The sequence below is a fragment of the Panthera tigris genome, chromosome F2 (genome assembly GCF_018350195.1).
Source record: "Panthera tigris isolate Pti1 chromosome F2, P.tigris_Pti1_mat1.1, whole genome shotgun sequence".
Classification (NCBI taxonomy): Eukaryota; Metazoa; Chordata; class Mammalia; order Carnivora; family Felidae; genus Panthera; species Panthera tigris.
In genome coordinates this window covers 50,500,963-50,525,657 of record NC_056676.1, presented here as the reverse complement: position 1 = coordinate 50,525,657, position 24,695 = coordinate 50,500,963, and the positions used below count along the sequence as shown (strand labels likewise).

Below are 24,695 nucleotides of genomic sequence, written 5' to 3'. Positions count from 1 at the left end.
ACGTGCACAAAGATCACCCAGGATCTTGTTAAAATGCAGGTTTGGATTCAGGAGGCTTGAGTGGGGCCTGAGGTTTTTGGTGTTTCTAATAAGTGGAATGCCATATTGCTGCTTGGCAGGCTACATACGAAGTGCAAGACATTAGCCAAATTTTTTAAAAGAAAGATCATTTAGATATAAACAAATTATACCCTAGTAGCTAGCATACCAAAGTAAAATGTAACCTGAACATCTCACAAAGAGTTCACAGATTCCTTACCTGGCTTTTGGTACCCGACTAATATTTCAGCAAATTGAAGAACATACACTCCCAAATTTCATGTGATGGCCTCCTTTCTTAAAAAATGTTTTTTTTTATTTATTTTTGAGAGAGACACACACACACAGAGTGAGCAGGGGAGGGGCAGAGAGAGGGAGACACAGAATCCGAAGCAGGCTCCAGGCTCTGAGCTGTCAGGACAGAGCCTGACGCGGGGCTCAAACTCACAAACCACGAGATCATACCCCGAGCTGAAGTTGAATGCTTAACAGACTGAGCCACCCAGGTGCCTCATGGCCTCCCTTTTATAATCTTCCTTCATTACATGTGTAAAGATGATTATCTTAATTTCCTTTGAGATAGCTAACTAAAATGGTACATTTAAAGCCAATGGTAAGATAAAAAGTAACTTGCCTGTTTCTTATACACATTTTCTCCTTACTTCATCTCACTGATAGTTATTTTTCTTATCTGTATCTCTAGTCAAAATGCAAAACTATGAAGGAATATTTCTCAACTAAACTACTGTTTGGCCTAAATGTCCTTCATAGGCCATTTATTTTGCTTCCTTAGACTTCAGATCAGACCATTCTGGACCGACCAGGTGAGAATATTTAACAGCAAAACACACAACTTAATCTAGAAACCTACACACAAAACACATCAAGATAGCAGAAATTATATTTAAGACACATAAGATTTCATTTGCATTACAAAACTAGTTTGGTGCTGCAGACTTCAAATGATTATTTACTCATTTATTGACAAATTTTACATCTTTTTTTGTGGTGGGAGGGCAGTAGACATATGCATTACTCATCAGGTCATATTCATTATGAGACCTAATTTCCTCATTAGAAATACTTGGCAAATATTAGCTTTCCTAAGAACCCGTGAGTTTTCTATTTCTTGAAAGTCCATACAAAGTAAAGGGGGCCGAACTGGAAAGCAGTCATTCTTGAAAATCGTTACTGAGAACGGAGACCAGACAGTGATGATAAATACCAGATTTCTGAAGGAAAAACTGGCTTAAAGTAATTTATTCTCATTGAATTTCAATGGGCAGTAGATAGAACTACATAAATAGATAGATAGAAAGATCTTATCTGTTATACTTAAATGCATGTATTTCGGATCCATTCCCTTGGTTGGGATATTCTTCCTTGCGACACCACGATATACTATCTTGGTTGACCCCACTGTTGTCTGACAGTCTTCACAGACCTCAGACAGACTAATGAGAATATATCTTCTCTGAAGTTCTATTGTATGTCATGGCACAGAAGGTGACCTTTTAAGTTTAAAAATAGCCTTCAAAAATGGGGTTGACTTATACACCAAGAGCAAAATGAAAAGCTTCCAATTTCAGGTTTCAGGGTGAAGACGTGAGGTCTGACTGACTTTCCGCCAGTGAAGAACTGAGAACGACAGACAGTTACCGTCTGACAGGAGAAGGTGAAGTGGATCCAGAAAGAACTGCCGAGTAATAGTGAGCCAAGGTCTTGGCATGACTGGTGCACAAAGATGTCAAACAAAACCCTAGGGTTTGACAGCATCTTTTGCATGGATGTCAATTTTAATGTTTTCTAAATTCTTTTCCACATCTTAAGGCAGACTGATAGAGCATGATGTATGCTCTGTGTATGTGGGACATTCCAAAGAAATCCTCTTGTAACAGATTCCCTAGTATTTCAAAAAGCTTGCTGAGGCATGGGATACTTTTCTAAATAGGAGGAGAATAGCATTTTAGGTACTGGATTTTCAAATAATTTCCATACAAATAATTTCTGAAGCCAAACAAGTCACACTAGAGTTTACTCTGTTGAATAATGCATTATAAAAGCCATTAAGTGATAATTCAAAATTTGGTGAGTGTACCCTGTGTACAGTCTGTGGAGTTACAGAGGTGAGAAATGGAGTCACTGCATTTGAGGTGTTCACACCCAACCTGGGACAATGAAGGGTAGGGGTGGAGCTCTCCCCCCCCCCCCCCCCGCCAGGGGACGGGGCAGGGAAGGCTGTCCAGAGGTACTGATGCTACATGCCAAACCTTGGATGGTACCTGTTAGCAACGATAAAGATAGCTAGAAAGTTATTAGGCAAAGGGAACATGATATACGAAGACAGATATTTGAGGAATTTTAAATAAATAAGTAGAGTTGAAGTATAAAGGTATCTGTGGAGAATGAGCAAGAAGTGAAGCTCTAAGGAGTAGGGTGGTTAAAACATATAGGTAGCGAATCTATGGGAAACATAAATGAGGAGAAAGAAGACTAGGGAATGATAACAGTTAGTGGATGGATAGTGATGGAGACACCTGTTGCTGGATGTAGAAAGTGAGAGATCAAACCCAGTAGAATAAAAAATTGGCAACAAGAAACCACAGGAGACCTGTGAGAGAGTCACTTCGATAAAGCCAGAGGGCAGAAACTGGAAAGAAGAGAAAATGCTGGGATTGAGGAAGTCAAAGAAGTGAGTGCAGAAAACTTTGCAGAAACTGCCTAGGAAAGGAAGCAGAGAGGAATTCCTGTTAAGTATGATGAATTGACTGCATGCATTTATTTCTACTCCCTCTCATAAACATGACAGTAAAGAGGAAAACAAAAGAAGATAGGACAAAGAGAGTGCACATTAGGCAACAGAAGTCAACAAAATCTTGGAAGCTAGGAAACTAATGGAGTGACGGATGACAAAGCAAAGCACGGAAAGCTGGAATCCAAGTATCTGAAGAACTGTTGGCCAACAAGAAGCAAGCAGATTTATTCCATAGAATCCTGGAAAAAATTAGGAATGAAAGGCACCTGGTGCCTTGAAGGGTAAGCTGAGCGAGCAGTGGACCTAAACTTTGTAAGACTGGCATCCTGAGTAAGAAGCTGTTAGCTTCACATGCTCAGCTGTTCCCCGTAGAGTTAAGGGGCAGTCCCTTTGCACTCTGATACGAGATGGAGGCTGAGTCTTTGGAGAAAGAACTGGAACTGAGGCTTCAGATCCAGAGAGACAGTCTCAGCAAAGGGTGATGCTAAAATGTCACCTGAATTAGATTAAAGGAATATCTATAGTCTCAACAATGAGATAGGACTTTTCCAACATACCACCTGGTCCCTTTCACCCACTAAGGCCTCAGATTGCTGGCTGCAAGGTTCATAAATCTCAGAGACTAGACTGGCATTCTCTGAAGAAGCTACCCACGCTAAGACAAAAAATTACATGCACTGTTATTTGGGGACATCATTATCATGGCTGAGTTGCCCTCCTGCGACGCTTTAAAACTCACCGATTGACATCCTATGACCCTGTGCAAAACCCATCAGTTGACCCTCTGCAAGACCTACCACCTGTCAACTCATGCTGTTCTTATATTTAGCCTTATTGTCCCATTCTTCAAAGATAAAGCAGATACTCGTGGGTCTCTAGCCGTTTAAGGAAAGCTTCAATACCAAACACAGGAACCGAAACAGTAAAGGAAATTAAGAAACCATGCACAGGGCATACAACTTCATCAATATCCTTCAGTTTCTTTCTTCGGAGGTAAAGGAAAGAATATCCCCAAGATGTTGGGGAAAAAACACCCTGTCAACTGTCAGAGAATAAGACAAACTTCCTGTAAATTAGAAATACAATAGTTAAACTTCCATAGTGAAGTTAAAGAATAAAATTTGAGGACACCTCAGAAAGTTGGACAAAGTCAAGGATATAATTGTGGAAACATTATTAGATGCATATCATATTGCTTTCCATATTAAAGAATGAGCTGCAACTTCTTCATTTATCCATTCATTCATTCACAAATATTTAATGAGCACCTACTAAGCGCCATGCCTTAGAAACCAGAATTCCTATCCTTGAAGAACTCTCATTCCAGGGGTGAGATAGTGCTATTAAACATTTAAGCAAATACTAAAATGTCAAATATGAACACAGATGAGAGAGGATGTTCTAAACTGTATATGCTCCCTCAATCTTTACGTTGAAGCCCTAACCCTGAGTATGAAGCCCCAATATTAGGACATGACGCCTTTGGGAGATAATTCGGTCATGATGGGCTCAGTGCCCCTGTAAGAAGAGAATGAAGGAGCTCCTTCTCTCTCTCCCTCCTCTGTGTGAGGATACAGAAAGATGGTCACCATCTGCAAACCAGGAAGAGGGCTCTCATCAGTCTCCAAATCTGCCTGCTCTTTGATCTTGGACTTCCCACACTCCGGAATGGTGGGAAATATGTATCTATTGTTTACAATATCCTGCCTTTGCTCTTTTGTTGTAACAGCCTGAGCTGACTTATACAGAGGAGAAACAGGAATGAAAGACCTAGAACAGCAGACTCATTAGGCAGCCTCTGTGAAGGCAACCTCTAGAGTGCTCTGAATGCCATAAGAGAGGGAGCAACGTGGGGGCAGAGCACAGTACAAAGGGCTGGAAACAGGCAATTTTTGGACTAGGAAGCAAAAGCAAGGGGTCTGTAACCACTCGAACGGAGTGGCTGGGGAGTGTAGTAAATGTAACCATGGAGATATTCAGGGGCAGACCACGAAGGGCCTGGTAAGCCAAAATAATGACTTTTGTAAGGTTTAGTTCAGGGATTGGCAAGCTTTTTTATAAAGAACCAAATAGTATTTATTTTAAGCTTTGCAGGCTACATGGTCTCTGCAAATGTTCAACTCCATTCTTACAGTGTAAAAGCAGCCACAGACCAATATAAACAAACAGGCTTAGCTGTGTTCCATTTAAACTTTATTTACAAAAATAGGCAGTGGGCCAGATTTGGTCCCATGGGCTAAATCAATCCTTGTAATCAGTCTAATGGTGATGGGAAGCCTTTGGAGGGTTATATGCACCTCCACTTTTCCACTTTCTCTGTGAAATGAGAAGTGAGGTCACCATCTAACAAGGGGCATTATATATTTGGGGAGACAGAAGTCTGACATAGTCACCTTGCACACTGGTCAGGAAAATAAATCTGTATCGCTAGGTTATACACACTGAGGGTTCACATTTACCTCGTAGTCAAATGTGATACAAACTGGTCAGCATTGGGTTATTTGCTGCGATTTCATTGTTGTCATTAGTGATGGTAGTCTGTTGGTTTTATTCTGACCATATGTTTACGTGGCTCTCACTGTGGATCACAAATATCAGGGGAAAGTGGAGAGTTGGACTGACCAGAATAGGGGTGTTGTCAGCCCAGTACAGTAAAAGTCAGAAAGAGAGAGAGAGAGAGAGGTGAGGAGGTACGAGATTGGTGACTGGAATCATGAACCCACAGAAGTCAAGTCAGGTAATCTGGAGGTAACGGCAGGAGTTGCTGGTGGACAGGAAAATGATGGTGATGGGGCAAAGGGATAGAGGTTCATCTGGAGTTGAAAAATTAAAGAAGTCAGGGAATGAGTAGATCAAGGTGGATGATTTACTACTGTCTTCAAGAGGGGTGTAGCTACCAATACTATTTCCTTGACAGAAAAAGTCTCAGTTTCCTTCATGGATGGACCTAAGCTGAACCCTTGGACACACAAATCTTAGTAAAATCCCAATGTGATTGTGTGTGCCTCGAAACTTGCAGTTGCTCTCCACTGCTTCCATTGCAAGGTCTTCAGACTGAGCATTTAATGGAACCTACAACATGGCCCTTGGATGCTTGTGGAGGCTTCCTCACTGGTTTTATTTGCAAATTCTCTGCTCTACCTAAGGCGTGTGCCAATACGCTCATGAAAACACCGTATGCACTGTAGTCCATAAATTTTCAGGCACACAATTTCAACCTCCTCAAATGCCTCTCCCCATTTCTTTGACCTTGCAGGACTGAACTCAGTATTATGTAACCTTCATCAATTAAGGTTTTTCAAGAAGTACCATAAGCTGGGGTGGGGGTATTTCATATCCTTTTGTATCACTCATGACACCTGGGTCATATCATGCATAAACCATTGGCTCAATTACTTTTATTTTATTTAGAAAATTGTCTTGTGAAATACAGAGTGCCAGGATATTCACAGAGGTGCTAAAGAAAAATAATTAACTCACTAAGGAATAACTTAAATTCTATGGATGAGAGACATTTTGTGGGCAAGGCAAAGGTTTCTTTGTTCTTTTAGTTTGGCTTGCATAAAAAGAAGAGTGAGAATGTACTTAAGACAAAGGGTGATTTTCATTTGCAAATATTTTTCCTAAATTATATGAGAAAAAAATCAATGTAAAGAAAATTATAAAAGAGGGATACAAAAATATCCTCCCCAAATCTTACCATAACCTCTACAGAAATACTCTTCTAATTTCTAGGTCTTTCTTTCAAGTATGTGTCCCTGCACATACGCTTTTTTTTTAACTTTATTTATTTATTTTGAAAGAGAAAGAGAGGGTAAGACAGAGAAAGAATCCCAAGCAGGCTCAGCACTGTCAGCGCAGAGGCTGACTCAGGGCTCGAACTCACAAACCGTGAGACCATGACCTGAGCTGAAACCAAGAGTCGGATGCTTAACCGACTGACTGAGCCACCCAGGCGCCCCCACATACACTTTTTAAATATACCCACAATCATTCTGGGGACAAAACTTCCTATTCTGCTTTTTCATTTGAAAGTATAACATCATAATTTCTTCTACGTAATACACGGTCCTAAAAAAGTAGTCACGGTATCTCACTCTGAAAAGAATCCATCCTAAAGAGTTGTCCCTCATTTTAGCTGTCAAAGATACTTCGGGGGGTAGCTTTCAAGATCAGCATCTCTTTGAATATGACAAGCTAACATCCCTGAATGACAGTGAGTCACCTCTCAAAAGACCCCACTCTTCATTTCTCATTTTTATACTTACAAAACTGATACATTCTTAGTTCTTATCATTTTCCAACATCCCACCTGGGTATTTACCCCTAAGAGACAAGACTTTTCATTCATGTATGGGTCCAGGGTGGTTTAGAATAATTTTTCTCCAATATGTGATAGCCCACCTGATCCACTAAGGTAATTAATAGTATAATCATGCAGGATTATTTACCAACATTTCATTAAGGAAATTCATAGAGATGTGGCTATGAAAACAAATGTATTTTCTCACATCACATAACAAACATTGGTGATAACGAAGGACATAAAGGAGTCAGTACGATCGGAACCAGACTGAAATAACCCAAGTAAATCACTAACGTAATTGTAAAAACAGTAGACACGTAGGAAGAAAAGGAAATGACAGAAGGCCTGATAGTTGCTGAAATGGCTGTTGTTCTGCAATTTGCAACAGACGGCTCTATTGTAAATAACACAGTACCTACTGGGGTCACTCATCTTGACCTTAAGAACCCCTCAGAAATGACGATTTGAATCCAAATGGTGGTTTTCTAAAGCAGCCATTTTTACAACCACGGATTCCTAGAACAGGCATAATAAATTACTCCTCTAAACCTCTCTCTTTCTCATAGAACATAACCAGAAAAAGCCTCAGATGTTCCTGAAACATGTTGGGTTTTCGGCATCGCGTTATCCTGTGGTGCTCTGCAATCAATTACTGTTATACCACCATCATTAATAATTTTCTTAATGAAAATGATTCTGTTGATCTCCGTTGTATTTTAATTATCAGAGTTAAGCATAATTACACTGCCGCTCTGAGCTGGCATGTGGACTCCTTTAGGGCGCAATTTTGTTTTAACACACTGATAATGTAATTTTACATTGTGTCAGTTTGTTTGGTTATTATCCAGTTGTACAATTCCACTGTATTCCTGATAACAGATAATAACCTTAGTACCTCCTATATCCTGAAGTCATTTAAAAAGCAATATTGGAATTCCGCGACTAGCTAACTTAATCGCCTTATGATTTTATAATTCCCACTGCTAAATATTTGGTTCAGGCACCCACCCTCTTTTAAGAATATCATAAAACTAGACAACAGTTATACATTTTCTATGAATTACAGAATGGTTAAATAAACACTTAAAATATGAGCACAATTTTTTTCTTTTTTAAAATAGCTTCCTATTTATATAATATTAGCTCTTTAGGTGAAGTTAAACATGAACTTGTAGTCTACTTTGAAAATTGGCTGCCCTGTTAGACACGGCTGTTGTTCCAAAACTCTACCAACATGCAATGGATTCTGTATTTTAAGGTGGAAACTTGTCCACACCTTGCAAGAGTCCTCACATTAAAAGATCTTTGTTTTGAAAAGTTGATCAATTTAGTCAGGGTGTAGAACACTGCTCATCCAAGTTAGGTCCTATTAGCATTTCTGTCATTATTTCAACAGTGCCTATAGGATCTTGAACATAGCGGACAATCAATGAAAGCTGAGATGAACTCATTGTGTGGTTACACTTGTGCAAACAAGCAAAATCAGAACTCTGAGGATGGTCACAGAAGGATTTTGAGATACGTCTTCCATGTGGCTTTAAATTGCTGTGGTCTTAAAAGTAACAGATATATTAGCATAAAGCACTGCTGTCACTGCTATTTTAGTTCTTGAAGCCAACCACAGAACGAGGGGGGAAAAGCAGATTTCCTGATAAACACATATGCAAATTTGTGGAGAAGAACAATAACTTGCAATCTTGGCCCAGGGAAGGGCATTATCAGAACACTGTTAATTGTCCAATTGGCAATTGAAGTCCACGTGCTCAAGATTGAATCCCAACGTCACCATGTATGAGCCAAAGATCCTCGAATTATTAATTTATCGAAACCTCAGTTTACTCATCTGTAAAGTGGGGATAATACTGCTTCTGTCATGAGTCTGTCGAAATAGCAAATAAGAAACTGTAGATACAGTACTTCAAGCAATGTCTGCATAGAATAAGTGTTTAAAAAAGGTGACTGCTATATTAGTATTAATAATATTATCATTATCGTCTTTATACTAGACATTTTATGTAAGACTTCTTTAAAAATAAAAATAGCATGTGTCCAAGGGAAAACTCTAAGAGCATCTTCAGGCAAAGGCTTCAGGCCTTTAATTCTGTAATACAGTTGTCTGGGGATACTGTGGGTTCAACAGTAACCGAGTAAGACTTCTGGAATACGTGGCTACAAATCTGCTACCAGATGAGGATGTTTTCCTGCACATTTGCTTGATACCAACATAAAGACCTGGTTTCATTTCCTCTGGGTTTGTACTGACATGTTCACAAAAGCAAATGGGATTGAGTAGAAGATAATTAGCAATACAGTATTTATAATAATATACACAGTTAAGGGTTCTCCCTCTCAAAAATTCTGCAACATGGCCATTGCTATCCCACTCTTACAACTGAGGAAATCAAGATTTATAGAGGGTACATGATTTGCCCAAATTTACATACCAGCAATAGTTATTTTACCCTGATACGGTGTTTTCATATGGAAAGAAATCTTCTGTGGTTAAGGTGGGAGTGGGAGTTAACTGATACTTTTTTCACTCTTTTGATTGGCAACATTGATTCTCTTAATCTTGACACCTAGAGAATGTGGCTACACTGAAATAACAACTCCATGAAAAACTAAATTGTTCCTTATTGGAAATGAACTGAATGAAGAAACCCACATGCTAATGGCTTAATTCTGAGTATTCAAAAACAACCTATTTACTTTTACAATGTGAGAAAGGTCACCATACTGTGCAAACACTATGAAGTAAAGAACACCATGGTTTATGGAGAAGAAACGTCAATCTCCAAGGCTCAACAGGCACCAGTGGATTTTAGGAATTAGTGGGCAGACCTTGCTAATCCTACCCCCCAGCATCCTCCCTTTAACTTCAGCATGGTGCTTTTTAGTATTTTTCCATTGGAGATAAGTAAATTAGAATTATCTGGAGTCTGTTGAGAATAATGGCCAAAAACAGATGACCCAACAGGTCTGGTCCATCAATATCTGGTTGAGCTAATTACTTTCTGGAATGACAGGGGGTAGTTGAGGCAGGAAAAAAGTACATCAGATTACAATATTAATGCCAAAATACTATACTTTTTTACTTTGATGAAACAAGATGATGGCAGCCTGTCACAAAGCACTAAGTGATATAATATAATTTTATAATAATTATTTGATGGACACCCTGGAAATGAAAACTACAGTTACATTTAATTTTGCTATTAGCTCACATTTAATAATACTTTAAGAACTAAGTATGCCTCTCAGATGGTAATAGTTACACATTAAGTGGCCTATCTAACACACCATAAGAAAATGATATCAAAAATTTCACAGTCCAGCCAATTTTAAAAAATGCTAAACATATGCATTTTTACATTCTATTTGTAAATAGGTACTGATATCTTCTCAGATGGCCAGGTCCTTATAATAATGATTTTGGCATAGAATCCATGAGTAATTTAGGTTCTTAGCTAGAAAACAAAACACGGAAATGTAATTTTCGCCTCAGGAATTCATTTGTCGTCTTTGGCGAGAGCTTCTTAGACATTAGGAATAACGTGTTGCATCTAAGCCCATCAAGCAACACCTCTTTTGTATCTGGCACCAGCACTTTGGTTTCATTTGGGGAACTATTTCTTTTCCATCTTCGTGGCTCACGTGGGGTTAATTCTACTCTAAGGATGATTGTAGTCTGCCAGGGAGAGTGTTTAATTGGATCAAAGATTGGTATGTGATGTGCCCTAATCAAAACCCAGGAAAGCTGTGTTTCATTGGAAGTGCTGTGCTGGTAGAATTAGTTTGGAGCTTCCCACTACCTGAGGAGAGCATTTCTGAAAATGAAACCCATGCAAGAAAGAAGAGGCAGAGGATAGAGACAACCTGGGGACCAAGTTTGAGCAACTGGATTAAGCTGTTCCTGAAGTCCAGAACATCCTTAGACTCTGTTTTATGAGTAGATGAATCTCCTTACCCCAACACACGCACGCGCGCACGCACACACACACACACACACACACACACACACACACACTCTCTGTAATTCTTTTTTTTTTTTTTTTTGCATAAGCCAATTTCATTTGGATTTCTATCACTTGAAAACAGTCCCAGCTTATAAGTAACATACGTATTATGAAAATGCCTCACACATTACGGATACCCAAGTCAATACTTACTAAATCTAAATTGCTAAAACCTTCCAGCTACAAAACTCTTTTGCTTTGAGGAGTCTTATCATACCTGCTGCCTATGAAGACAGCAAGCTCACAGCCCACAAGGTCCTGATAGAAGTGCTTTCTTGGGTCATATTTTCCATGACTCAAATGATCCCTGGTACAATCCCAGCATATTAAGGTACTCACAGAACTTTGAGACATATTCTGGGTTATTCCCTCCCTCCAAAGGCAATCTGAATACTAGGAATTAGTATCAGGCCTTCGAAGTCCATCTAGGGTATCAGAACAGAATTTACAGAAGGGTTTTTGAGTGTGTTATCCAGAACACTAACTGCAATGGGTGTCCACTGGAAAGGAAAAGAAAAAAAAAATCTATCTACCTATCTCATATGGCCAAATGAGTTAAATTGGTGTTTTGTTTTGTTTTGGTTCACTACAGAACTTCTCAGAGCATTCATACCAGCAGGCATTGTGAGTTTTCAAGAGGGGCCACAATAGGCAATATTAGGTCATAGGGCTTGTTCTTTAATGCACTTGGGGTTCTGAGTAATGCAATTGGGGAGTGTCATACTCTAACATAGATCTTTGCACTATTCAGGCATAAATACCTGACTGACTTGGAAGAATTTACTCATCATATAAAATGGCAAGGGGAAGTCAGAGTTACACAGTAGGAGTATAGGGTTTGGAACCATCAAGACCTGTTTTCAAATTTGGCTCCATTGTTAGGTCTCCATGACCAAGAACAGCCATACTATCTTTCTCAATGGGAATGCCAAACTATGCAGGGGCATCTGGGTGGCTCAGTCGGTTGAGCATCCGACTTCAGCTCAGGTCCTGATCTCGTGGTCTATGAGTTTGAGCCCCGCGTCGGGCTCTGTGCTGACAGCTTGGAGCCCGGAGCCTGCTTCGGATTCTGTGTCTCCTTCTCTCTCTGCCCCTCCCCCACCCATGCTCTGCCTGTCTCTCTCCGTCAAAAATAAATAAACGTTTAACAATAATCAAAAAAAGAATGCCAAACTATGTAAAATAATTTTTAAAAAGCTACTTATCTTATTAAGCTGTTTGAAAGCCTAATGCCGGGAGAAATTATTCTAATGTCTGTAACTCAGACCCTACGTTACACAAAGGTACATTTGAACCCCACTCCAACCACTTACTAGCTATGAAATGGAGAATTAGGTGGGTTGAGTAATTTACTCAACCCACCTAATTCTCCATTTCACCTTTTATAACACGGAGTAGTATAGTAATTACTTCATAGGAGGTAGTAAATGAAGATAAAATGAAATGATGCCTATGCAGTAAATATTGCACTACCCGCTCTTTGTACCACAATACCAATAGTTCTTAAGTTGAACAATATCAAATTACCTTTTGCAGGTTAAGAACCATTAAATAGCAGTGATTCTTATGGTTCATCATTCGAGTATATGAAATTCCTGTGACCGTTTCTGGCGACTACACATCCTTTGTTTATCTGGTCAACAAATCAATATTTATTGAGTACTTTTTTTTTTCTTTATAGCAGCATACCATACCAAGGATAGGAAGGTGACTAAGACAGTTCTTGCCCTCGGTAATTACAGAGTAGACTGGAAAGCAAGGCAATAATCCCTGTTTACTTTTTTCTTTTACTAAAAGTTAATGGCTAACTTCTTACTTTTTTTTTCCCCGAATTTTTAACTTTGTTACTCTTTTCTTGAACCCATATGATAATGATCATAAAACAAGGTGATGGAGGGGCGCCTGGGTGGCTCGGTCGGTTAAGCGTCCGACTTCGGCTCAGGTCATGATCTCGCGGTCCGTGAGTTCGAGCCCCGTGTCGGGCTCTGTGCTGACTGCTCAGAGCCTGGAGCCTGTTTCAGATTCTGTGTCTCCCTCTCTCTCTGACTCTCCCCCGTTCATGCTCTGTCTCTCTCTGTCTCAAAAATAAATATATGTTAAAAAAAATAATAAATAAATAAAAAAACAAGGTGATGGAGAAGAATGAGAGAAGCACACATGGCTGGTATGGAAGTACCATGGAGAGGATTCAGGGGTGCCGAGTAATGGTGGCTATTAGTAGCCATGTACGAGGCCAGCAACTAGTTGGGCTCAAGATCTGCTTCATGCGTTAATTAATGAGTAACCTTCCATAAGTTGCTCCAAATTACTTACTGCCAACCATAATACAAACATAAACATGTTCGAGTTAGAGTCCTCCGCTGAACACAGAACTGCAATTTTGTCATATTTCTTATATAGCAAAATAACAACCATTGCTCCCCGAAGAATGGCTGATTTAAAAATGCAGTGGATCTGGATTATGACAAGAGAACAGCTACTCCCTTGGTTCCTCCATATTATACCACCATCGCGGAGATAAGACATTATACAACCATTTATTCCTAGTGATTAAGCCTGCATTCCAAGGTCTCTTTTGTATTTCTGCACTCTGAACGTGGGCACTGGTAAGTTGGTTCACTATACCATTTCCTTCCACTTTGATAGATCATGTTGACATATCCTGGGAAAATCTCACTTCCCTTCTAGTTAAAAGCTCCCACCAGCATACCACAGGTATTTCAGGTTAGAAAATGAATAGGTTTGGGACCAGCAATTATAGAAGGAAAAGGAATATAATCAGATCCTGGTGTGCAGATTGTTTTTTAAGCTCACAAATTCCCTCTTTCCGGTGTTTCAACTTTCAAAGGCTTATGGTAGTTTAAAGGCAATCCTCTTATAAGTGTACAAATTGTAATGATTATAGGAACAAGTTGTAATTGTTTCTAGCAAGTTTTTAAGAGTCTTTGATGTTATGATTAGTGTTTTATATGTTAATATATTGATAGGGGTGCTTATTTGCTTGTTCCCTTGTACGCTTTTATGGTTTCTAGGTTCACTGTGCAAATAAATCTTTGATCTCAGTAGGTCTATTTGGTTAAAAAAGAAAGCTAAAAGAAATTAAACACGCGAAGCCCAAGGTTTTGCAATATTTACGAAGAAGCACGATTAGGGATTTCTCTGTAAGAGTACAGAGCTGGGGCCCACGACCTGAAGGTGGAGAAAAGTGTCCCAAATGACACCACACACGAACAGGGGACTGCGCTGGGGAATGCCATCCCGGAACTTGGGCTCCTTTGTAGCCAGGGTGTATCTATATGATGGCAGTCTGGGCTGATGCCACACTGAGCAAATCAAAGGCAAAGCACTGCAAGCCATCGGCTTCCTCTTTCCCATTTGCCTCCTGCCCTTCAGAAATCACCATGGGGAAGAATTCTCCGTCTTTGCAATGGTTTCATTTTCAGCTATCCCCATCATGAGTGATTTCAAGACAGTGTCTGGAATGCAATGCCTCCTGGAGCATGCACCTTGACACGAATTGCTAAGTTTCAAAGGAATTTGCTTTCTGTAGATAATGTCTAAGAGAGAGGGACCTGGGATTTCATCAAACTGGCTATCAATAAAGCTAACAGCAAGGAAGGCTCCAGTCACACCACTCAAATGCAGGGTTAGGTAAATGTGTGCAGTGCTAAGTAATTAATGGTATAACACTTTCTGTCATGTTTTGTACAGAAAAAGCCCAGTAGGCTTTGCTGACAACACGGGTTAGAGAGATTCAGGAGGGAAAAAGAAGAGAGGGGATCAAATGTCACTTTGCATTCTCATTCCCCGCTCACTGGGTGCTGTCGTGCAACGCTCAGGTTCCAAAACTCGCAAAGAGAGAGGGAAATGATTCCTGCATTTACCTTTGCTGTACACAATGCAGTTGTTTTTGTTGTCTTCTACTCCTTGCCAAGTCACATCCAGTAGCCACTTGGGACCAGCAGTCAGCACCATTGGGACCTGAGCCTTTGTCTTCTGTAGAAAGAATGATAACAAACAGATGCCATTTGCTTTTGTTGATTAAAAACTTGAATAATAACTGTACTAATCATTTTATTTTTACAAACAACTAAATCTCCCAAACCATAATCCACGTCCTTATTCCCCTGTCTCATAATATCTTTTTAAGATGACAGAAGCTGTAAGGCTTTACTGCTTTCACTAATCTGAATGGTAGAATTATTATCAAGGATTTTTTTTTCCCTAAATGATACTGGATCAGATCTCCAAGATTAGACAGATCTCTTGCGGCTCTGAATTATAAAGAGAATGCAGATGACTTTCATTGCAAAGAGCAGAGTGTTTAGAAGTGAACTTTAGACACATTGTACTTTACTATCAACAGGATCTCACTATTTCCTGAAACAGACAGGAAAGAATTTAAAGAATCAGGATCCATTTCAAAGCTCTACCCTGAGCAACATTTTTATTAGAGTCGGAATTTATTTCAAATGAATAATGAAATCTACCTAACCTCCTTTGCTAAGTGTGGATATGCAGTCTGACTGTAACTGAAATAATAATAATGCTAATGATTCATCATACATTGTCTCCAGAAAGAGTATAAAAGAGGAATCGTGAATAAATTCAGATGCAGAGCAACTAAAGCATGACATACCTCGCTCTGGGAAGCACAGAGGCAGGGAGATACTCGCCCTAGTTCGAACAAAATGTTTCTGGTTGTACATTTTCAACATAAGGCTCAAAAGGTTTATCAATTTAGGCTGTTTGGAACGCGAATTATTTGCCTTTAATTACATTAAACATGGCAGGAAATGAACTGAGGAGGAAACAAGTGAGCCTTAGCAAGACTGTTGTTTCCCGATGAGTCACAGTGAACTAGCAGTCAGACTTTTATCATCCACCAGACCATGTCTGTATATCAAATATCACAAAACCCAGAGTACAATGCAAGGGTCTCAAGGTAATGTTTGAACTGAATCTTCACCTAGATATGATCCTGCCACAGAGATCGTGGCTCATTCTGGGACTTTGCTGCAAATTTCCCAAATTGGCATTAATAAATATTCACTTGTGGAGTTCCGTGTAATCTGGTCATTTCAAATCCCTCAGGAATCTGGAAAACCCATTTCCCCCACTAAATAACAACAATGATTGCGCCTGAGACACAGATCTGTTGTTAGCTGCAAACCCATATTGACGACTAGGCATAAGATGAATGTTAACCCATTCTTTAAAGTATCAATTATATTATAAGAGGTAAAACTACTGTAAAATATACTGTTTAATGAAAAAAAAACCAACCATCATGGATAAATTTTTTTAAAAGTCTGAAAAAAATATTTCAAATTTAAGAGATGGTAAGCCAGATCAATTGTAAGAAATGCTAGCACACTGATTTTTCGTATTCGTTCTTTGATTCAATTTTAAATTGTTCGCTTTTCAACCACACATCGTAATTGTTCACTTTTCAACTATACATCTTAATATTTGGTAAGTACAACCATTAAAAACGTTTATCTTGTGCTCTACACATTCCGAGAAACTTCTCTAGTAACAAACTATAGAAATTATCCCTGAAAATATAGTCTGTAGGAAAGAAGAATACAGGAAAGAAGAATACAGTCTAAGGGCCTGTAGAAAAGAAGCAATTTTATACTATTTTTTTTTAACAATACAGGCAAAGATGTTAGCAAGTTATCTTTACGGTTATCAGTCTGAGTGACCATTTTTATTTACTTCCATTTGAAAACACAATTGAGGGCAAGTAAGCTTCTTCAATCTGAAATGATAATGACCCATATCCAATTAATATTAGGTCTTAATTATGCATATGTCAGCTCCCTTTACTACCAGAGAAACAGGTAAACCCACAGATCAGGCTCAGCAGGTCTCCAGGCAAAAAGCAGAACGAGTCACAAGAGAGAGTCCACCATTTCGGTAGACAGTCATTATGTAGGAGATTTCGAGATCTTATTTGTAACACTTGTTCTTTTCTGGTTTTAAATAACAGATTTCAACAACAGGCACCTCCCCCATTTCTACTGTATTCTTATTTTATGGGAAAGTCATACTTTTTATTTAATCTTTACACTCCACACTTCTTAAAGCCACATGGATTTCTACACAGTAAATCAGCTTTCACAATTTTCCACAGATAATATGAAAACTAGATATTGATCATTTAAATTCTTTAGGGAATATTTTAGTGTAAAGTAAATCAGTTGATTTGCTGATACTATAATCTTCCATTCATCTTATGAATATACAAACCACCTCTATCCTGGTCCTGTGTTTTTTGGTGCTAGCAATATTAAGGCATCTTTCTTTTTGGTGAAAGATACAGATACCTAAGAAAAAAGTTGAATATAATGCAAACAGTCGCATGATAAGAGCTAAAAGTCATGTGTAAATTGTTTTGGGATTAATGCAGGGCAAGAAAGAAAGTTCTGTCTTGTGGATTCTGGGAAGATATCATAGCGGAGGTGACATTTAGACAGGCTCTTAAAGGATAAATGGGGAAAATTTGCAATTGGTGGTATGCCATGGACAAAGTCTGAGCAGTATATGAGTCGTGAGTACAGGCAATGGTGAGCGGTTCTGGGACACTTTGCTTTTGAGTTCTTACAAAGTCTTTACAGCCATTCTTGATTCGTAGAAAGTACTAGATAAGTATTAGCTATCATCATCGTCACCATCATCATCAATATTTTCATTACTGACAGGTGGGAGAGGAATAACAGCAATGTGTCTGGAAGGGCAGGTTAGAAGCTATTTTGAAAGATGTTTTTTTTTTTATATCAGGCAAAACCTTTTATGCTTAAATTTCTAAGCAAAGGAAGCCAGTAACGATTGTTTAACCAGGAAGAATAAGGGTACTATTACTTACGCTACTTGTGTGGGTTTTCTGTTAGACACTTAACTTTATTTAGCCTTCATATCCATTCTCAGATAAAAAAGAAAAACCTGCAACTCAAAGATTAATGACTTCTGTTAGGTCAAATGGCTGGTAAAAGGAAAACATCGTATCTATTTCTAGCTGTCTCCAGCTAGACTCCTGGGGTGACCAACCATTTGGGTTTTTCTGAGACTGAAGGGTTCCCCAGGATGCTGGATTTTCAGCCTTTAAATGAGAAATTCCTTGGCAAACTGGGATGATTTATCCCCCCCCCCCACTACTACTGTTACAACAATATTAGTCATTTACATCTATTGAACACTAAATGTTGGATACTGTACTTCCGTTCAATTATCTTTTTTGATTTTTAAACTCAAGGGCTTAGGTATTAACTTTTTCCATTTAGTATATAAGCAAATGAAGATTCAAAGGAATTAATCTCATGGTGCAAATAAAACTAGTTAATTAATATCTTTCTTTAATAGTACATTAGGCATCATACCTTTTAAAACTTTGGAAACCTGGGCATAGATAGAATTGGACTTATTAAGAAACTGAATTGAACGAAAAACAATTTCTTTTACTCTAAATCAATAAAGCCAAAGCAAAAATGTAGCTAAAACTTGCTGAAAGCTCTACCAAAGCTGTGAAGTAAATAATAAGTAGATAAAAAATCTCAAGGGACCAGTTATTACAGTTTTGAGGAGGTAAGTCAATTTCTTTCTGAAGAAGTCAACTTTCGTAGAGATTGACTGACTTCAAAGAAGATTACCAAGTGTGAGAAGGAAGGAGTTAGCCAGGATTATATGAAATCTACACTCCGGCAAAATCCATGAATAGAAAATAACAATAATATCCACATTGATCATTAGGTTCACTTTCCCAGGTCTCTACCATAAGGACTCATACAAGTCTAGAATGTTAAGAACTGAAAGCAACTTCAAAGTTCAGTGAGTTTCATTCCCTAATTTCACAAATGAAGACCTCAAGACCAAGATGTTTATTAGTATCCTACAGAGCACACAGTCGGCACAATATGTTGGGAAAGAGTGTGGATATAAACGTAGTCCCATGCCCTAATTCTCTGGAACCTGTCAATATGTTACCTTACTTGGGCAAAGGGTTTTAAAGAAGTGATGAAGGTGTAGGACTGTGAAATGGTGGAAATATCCTAGATTATCTGGACAGGCCCAGTCTGAACACCTGAGTTCCTGAAGACAGGAGAGGCAACACAGTAGATCAAAGGAACTCGATATGAAAAGGATTCCACCTGCCTTTGCTGCCTTTGAGGATGGCATACTGAGTTTATAAACTAAGGAGCACAGTGGTGTCCAGAAACTGGGATGACTCTGTTTCAGGAAGCAGGAAACAGGGACCTCAGTTTTGCAACCTCAAGGAACTGAATTCTGCCACCAGCTTGAATAGTGGGAAAGGTATTCTCCACTAGAACCTCCAGAATGGAATGCATTCCACCTTGATTTCAGTCTAATGGGATCCATATTGGACCTCTCACCTACAGAACTGATAATAAATTTGTGTTGTTTTAAGCCACTAAATTTGTGGTAATTTGTTTCAGCAGCAATAGAAAACTAACACAAAAGGGATTCATATTTACTGACTTACAGTTTAAAAAAACACTTTAAGCTCCTTATCAAATATACTCAAAAGGTATAAAACAGCTTCTTAGAATAACATTAAACCTATGTTGTCATTCCACAATTATTAGATATACTAAATGTTCTTGTCTTAAAGTACAAGAAAATACATAGTGGTGACTGTAATAATTTCCACTTCTACAATTAAGTATTTAAAACATTTCATGATTTACTGTTGACCTTATAGTCGAGGCAGAACAGAAAGGACATTACTTTTCTTGGAGTCGGATGACCTAGGTTTGAATCCTACTATGTGCTATGGGCAGGCTCCACGACTGGGAAATCACTTAAACCTGAATGTCGTGAATTGCAGATTACACATGTGTAAAATGGGGACAATGGTTTCTATCTCAAAGACAGTTGTCTAAATCAACCAGCACAGTGTTTAGTACACTGTAGATGCATGTAACACTTCTGCTAAATAGCTACATGAAGAAATAAACTAAAAATGCACAAAAAGCATTTACTGAATCTTTGTTTTTCTCAGGTGCTGGTAATGCCTACAGTTATTAGCATAAAAATCAAGAGAAAAACTCTTTAAACACAGCGGTAGTCATTAGTGCTATTGATAAATTGTTTCCAACTCTCCACTTTCCAGATCTCTTTTAAAGTCAGGCATGGCCATGTGACTTCATGTGACCAATGAAATTGAACAAGAGATGACTCATGTCACTTCCACACAGAAGCTGTAAGAGCCAATGGACTCATGGCCATGCCTTGCTTTGCAGCAGTGATCGTGGGAGCACGCGAGGAGGAAGCCTTGGCAATCACAACGGCCATGTAGTGTGATAAGGAAAGGAACTTTTTTTTTTTACGTAAAAAGCCATTGTGATATGAGAGTTGCTTGCAACCTCAGCAAAACCTAGCTTATCCTCACTTATGCAAAGCTTTTTTTCATTTTTTTCCCCCGTATTCAATAACCCATGGGTTTTTACAGGTTAAAGTTTGCGTTTTAAATCTAGGCAGTCTCTTTCAGTAATAAACCAATTCAAGGTGCATAACAGGAGTCCCGAGTTTCATTTAAACTGGCACGTTTTAAAAAGAAAAGGAAATTTGAGGCTCCACATTGCAAGTTAGAAAAACGTGCACTCGTGGACACTGTTTGAACCCAGAGTTTCATGCTTCGACAGCCTACCACGAGACAAACTTGACAAGGACAAAATGGGTCAAAAGTGTCATTTCTTAGGAATAATTAGAATCATCTAATGTGGATAAAAGAGGTCAAACTAGCATCCACTTCTCACTAACCTTTGGAGTTACTGGACCGACAAAGGAGGTAGCCTTCAATAAATGTTTATACTCAAGCCAAAAGGTTAATGGAGATAAAAGTAGACAGCCCAAAGGTAAAGAACAGAGGATAATTCTAACCCAAGAAACTGGTGACATAATGCTGTCTTAGGGACTCCAAATTTTGCTGGAAATATTTGTTGAAGATTTCCAAAATGAGGCTTAGGAAGAGCTAGAAGTCTTAGGAAAATCTGACCTATGAGAAGAGCCTGACTTTACAGCCTTTTAAAAGAGCTACAAGTGTCACCTGATGGAAAAATTGGCCTCCATTGACTTTAGTTTGGGAAATATAACAAAATCTCATTAGGGAATCTCAAGCCAATGCCATGAGATGGAGTTCGATGTGGATAAAAATGCTCTCAGCGTGTTGATTCCTTAACTGGGCAATAGGTGAAAAGGGCTGAAGCTTAGTTGACAAAATTAATAGCTGTTTCTATTCTCTCCAGCTATAAAAACATATTTGAGAGTAGGCATAGAAAATTTTCCAAATCACTGTAGACATTAGATTTAGAACCAGAAAAAAAGCCAATCTCCCCCAACTGAATTATTGCCTACATCTAAATGAAAAAGAAAAATGGTACTGTATGTGATTTGACCTTGTACTTACTACACAGTAAAAGTTTCAGTTAATATATCCAAGCGGTTCTGCACACTGGAATTACATTTAAACACAATCTGACAGTCACGAAAACATTGTATCACTCTCCTTGTAACTGTATGATGTCTCTAGTGACAGTGAGCTTGAATTTAAAAATTCCCTTCACAAACAATCTATCCTATGGGAGCATAAAAACTTAAAATCTTGGAGTACCCAGAGTGGGGAGAAATGTCAAGTAATAACGCAAGGCCCTACACAATTATGTTTTCAGTAGTTCTGTGCGTGACATACAGTCTCAACATCACTGATTTGACTGAAACTATAAAACTTTTAGTATGGGGGTGCCTGGATGGCTCCATTGGTGGAGCATGTAACTCTTGATCACAGGATTGTGAGTTTGAGCCCCACGTTGGGTGGAGATTTACTTAAAAAATTAAAATATTTAAAAACTAGACTTTTAGAATGAAGACTTCCAGGGGCGCCTGGGTGGCTCAGTCGGTTGAGCATCCGACTTCGGCTCAGGTCACGATCTCGTGGTTTGTGAGTTGGAGCCCCGCGTTGGGCTCTGTGCTGACAGCTCGGAGCCTGGGGCCTGCTTCAGATTCTGTGTCCCCTGTCTCTCTGCCCCACCCCTGCTTGTGCTCTGTCTCTAGAGAGACATTGTTTCAAAATGAGAGACATTCTTTCAAAAATGAATAAACATAAAAAAAAAAATTTTAGAATGAAGATTTGCACCTACCAAACCTGTGGCTTTTAGTAAAATCCTTTAAAAAGTTATACAGGGTTTGAGCTTGATCCTGCTGAGGCCAATACTTTTTTTTTTCTTTAAAAAACAGAGTATCACTTTAGACTACATAAACGGAATAACTCTATTCCATGTGGTCTTGTAGGGTCAACATTATCTGTGTGATGATATAAAAACAGGTTCTCAGCAATAACACCTAGATATTCTCCATGACTAACTAATGCCAGACATCATTCAGACATGACTAGGCTTTTCATGTGTTTCCATGCAAATCATGTGCTTCCGTTTAAAAAATAATAAAATGGCCACTGAACTACACTGGGATATCCCTTGAGTAAGAATTGCCACCTTCCTTTTGTTTATTGTGTCTAAAAATGAGAGAGAGAGAAAGAGAGACACAAACAGATTTAAGGAAGTAACCAGGGCCACCTGGCTGGTTCAGAAAAGCATGCAACTCTTGATCTTGGGGTCATAAGCTCGAGCCCCACATTGGATACAGAGATTAGTTAAGTGAATAAATACATAAATAAAAACTTGAAACAAATGAAGAAGTAACTTTAGGAGCTTTCAAACTCATACCAAGTATTTTACCTACAGTAATTGTTTAGGAAACAACAAAACTCAACTTAGTAAAAGATAATCAAATTTCCCTTGCTTGAAAAAGACTGATGTGCTAGACACATTTTCTTTTTTTTTTTTTTAATGAGACTTCAGTTCTTTAATTTTTTTTTTTATAAATTTTTTTTAACGTTTATTTATTTTTGAGACAGAGAGAGACAGAGCATGAACGAGGGAGGGGCAGAGAGAGAGGGAGACACAGAATCGGAAGCAGGCTCCAGGCTCTGAGCCATCAGCCCAGAGCCCGACGCGGGGCTCGAACTCACGGACCGCAAGATCGTGACCTGAGCCGAAGTTGGAGGCTCAACCGACTGAGCCACCCAGGCGCCCCCGCTAGACACATTTTCAAACTCAAGTTCAAATAAATTAAGAATAGTCTTAAATTAGAAAATACATAAAAAGTCTAAACTGGAAAGGCATCCATGATGTGCCCTACCAAGGACCACTACACTATACCATTAGGCACAGAATAGATTTATGAATGGAAATATTAGGAAGGTGTCATTAGAATAGCATTTCTCTTGAGCACAGTTCCACAAAATATCCTTTAAGGACAGCATGAGAGTGAAATTCCAGAGAAGTCTGCTAACAAACGTCTTTAAGATCACTGTGGTATGTGGGATCTCGAACACGATAAGAGACTTTTCAAAAACAAAATGAGTGTGAAATAAAATGATAGAATTCTTGGCTACTATATCCATCCATACTCCTTATGTCAAAGACAGTTTTATCTCTAAGAACCAAAAATTTAAATAATCATTATCTCTGAGGTATATTTGCTTTTAGTTCTCAAAATTGTGGAAACCCATTATGACAACATGAGTCACTGCTTAAAGATAGAAATTTCAGTATGAGAAATAATGATCTTTTAAGAAAGTGAACACAGTTCCATATATCCAGGTCATTAAAATAATCTCTTTACTTCCAGAAAAAAAGATTATTTCATGATAGTTAGAAAAATAATTGAAAATTACTGTTTAAGAATACACACATGAAAGATACAGATTTTTCATTTTTCAAATGGGAAGAATCTCTAAATGAATAACAAACAACTAAATTATCCAGATATTTATTATACTTTCATTTTCAAAAAAAAGAATAGATTCATTTCTCTTTCCCTTTTGCCAATTCACTCCCACAGTCTCATCTGTTCTCCACATATATTTGGCTCCGAAGAGGAACTACTCCCTCCAAGCTGGCAACCATTAACTTCAACCTTTTATTTTATACAGTTCTGAAAGTCACAGAGTGTTTAAGGAGTGTTGTTTTGCTCCTGGCAGAATTTCTGGGCTTGCACCTAGTGCAATGTGCAAAAGAGTGTCAGCACCGAAGCCTTGGGAAGGAAAAAGTAAACTGCTCTCGAGTATCCCCCCTGACGTAAACCTGTGGAGGGGAGCAGGGACCGGAAAGCCGTGATCCCAGCTGTGTGACCTGGGATCAATCATTTAACCTCTCATATGTCGCATCTTTCTGCTTTGTAAGATGATCTCATATGTCCTTCCAGCTTGACAATAACATTGTAAGACTTTCTACTATAGAATTTTTGTCAAGTCTAAACTCAAATCTTGAGTGTGAAGATATTTATGAAAATTTAATACACTGGGCTTATACTGACTTAAGGAAACACTACTATTTTTTAATTGCTGATGCAGTAAATAAAGCCGCCTACTGTACTTTACCTTGGAATATTAATACCAAGGAAAACGGTGAGGTCAGTGGTGTGGTCAAAATAAAATGTTAGTATGAAGAATTATATGGAGGGTGCTGCAGATGCGAGCACGCACGCGCACACACAC

The 24,695-nt window shown here is 38.7% G+C and overlaps 1 protein-coding gene across 2 annotated transcripts in view; it reads right to left on the bottom strand.

The window, feature by feature from the left end:
* ZFPM2 (zinc finger protein, FOG family member 2) overlaps positions 1–24,695 on the bottom strand; it is a 466,243-nt gene that overhangs the window by 147,418 nt on the left and 294,130 nt on the right. For both annotated transcript variants that reach the window (XM_042972800.1, XM_042972801.1), the window contains one exon: positions 15,001–15,112. In XM_042972800.1, coding sequence (XP_042828734.1) covers positions 15,001–15,112 — 112 coding nt within the window. The remainder of the gene's footprint in view (positions 1–15,000; positions 15,113–24,695) is intronic.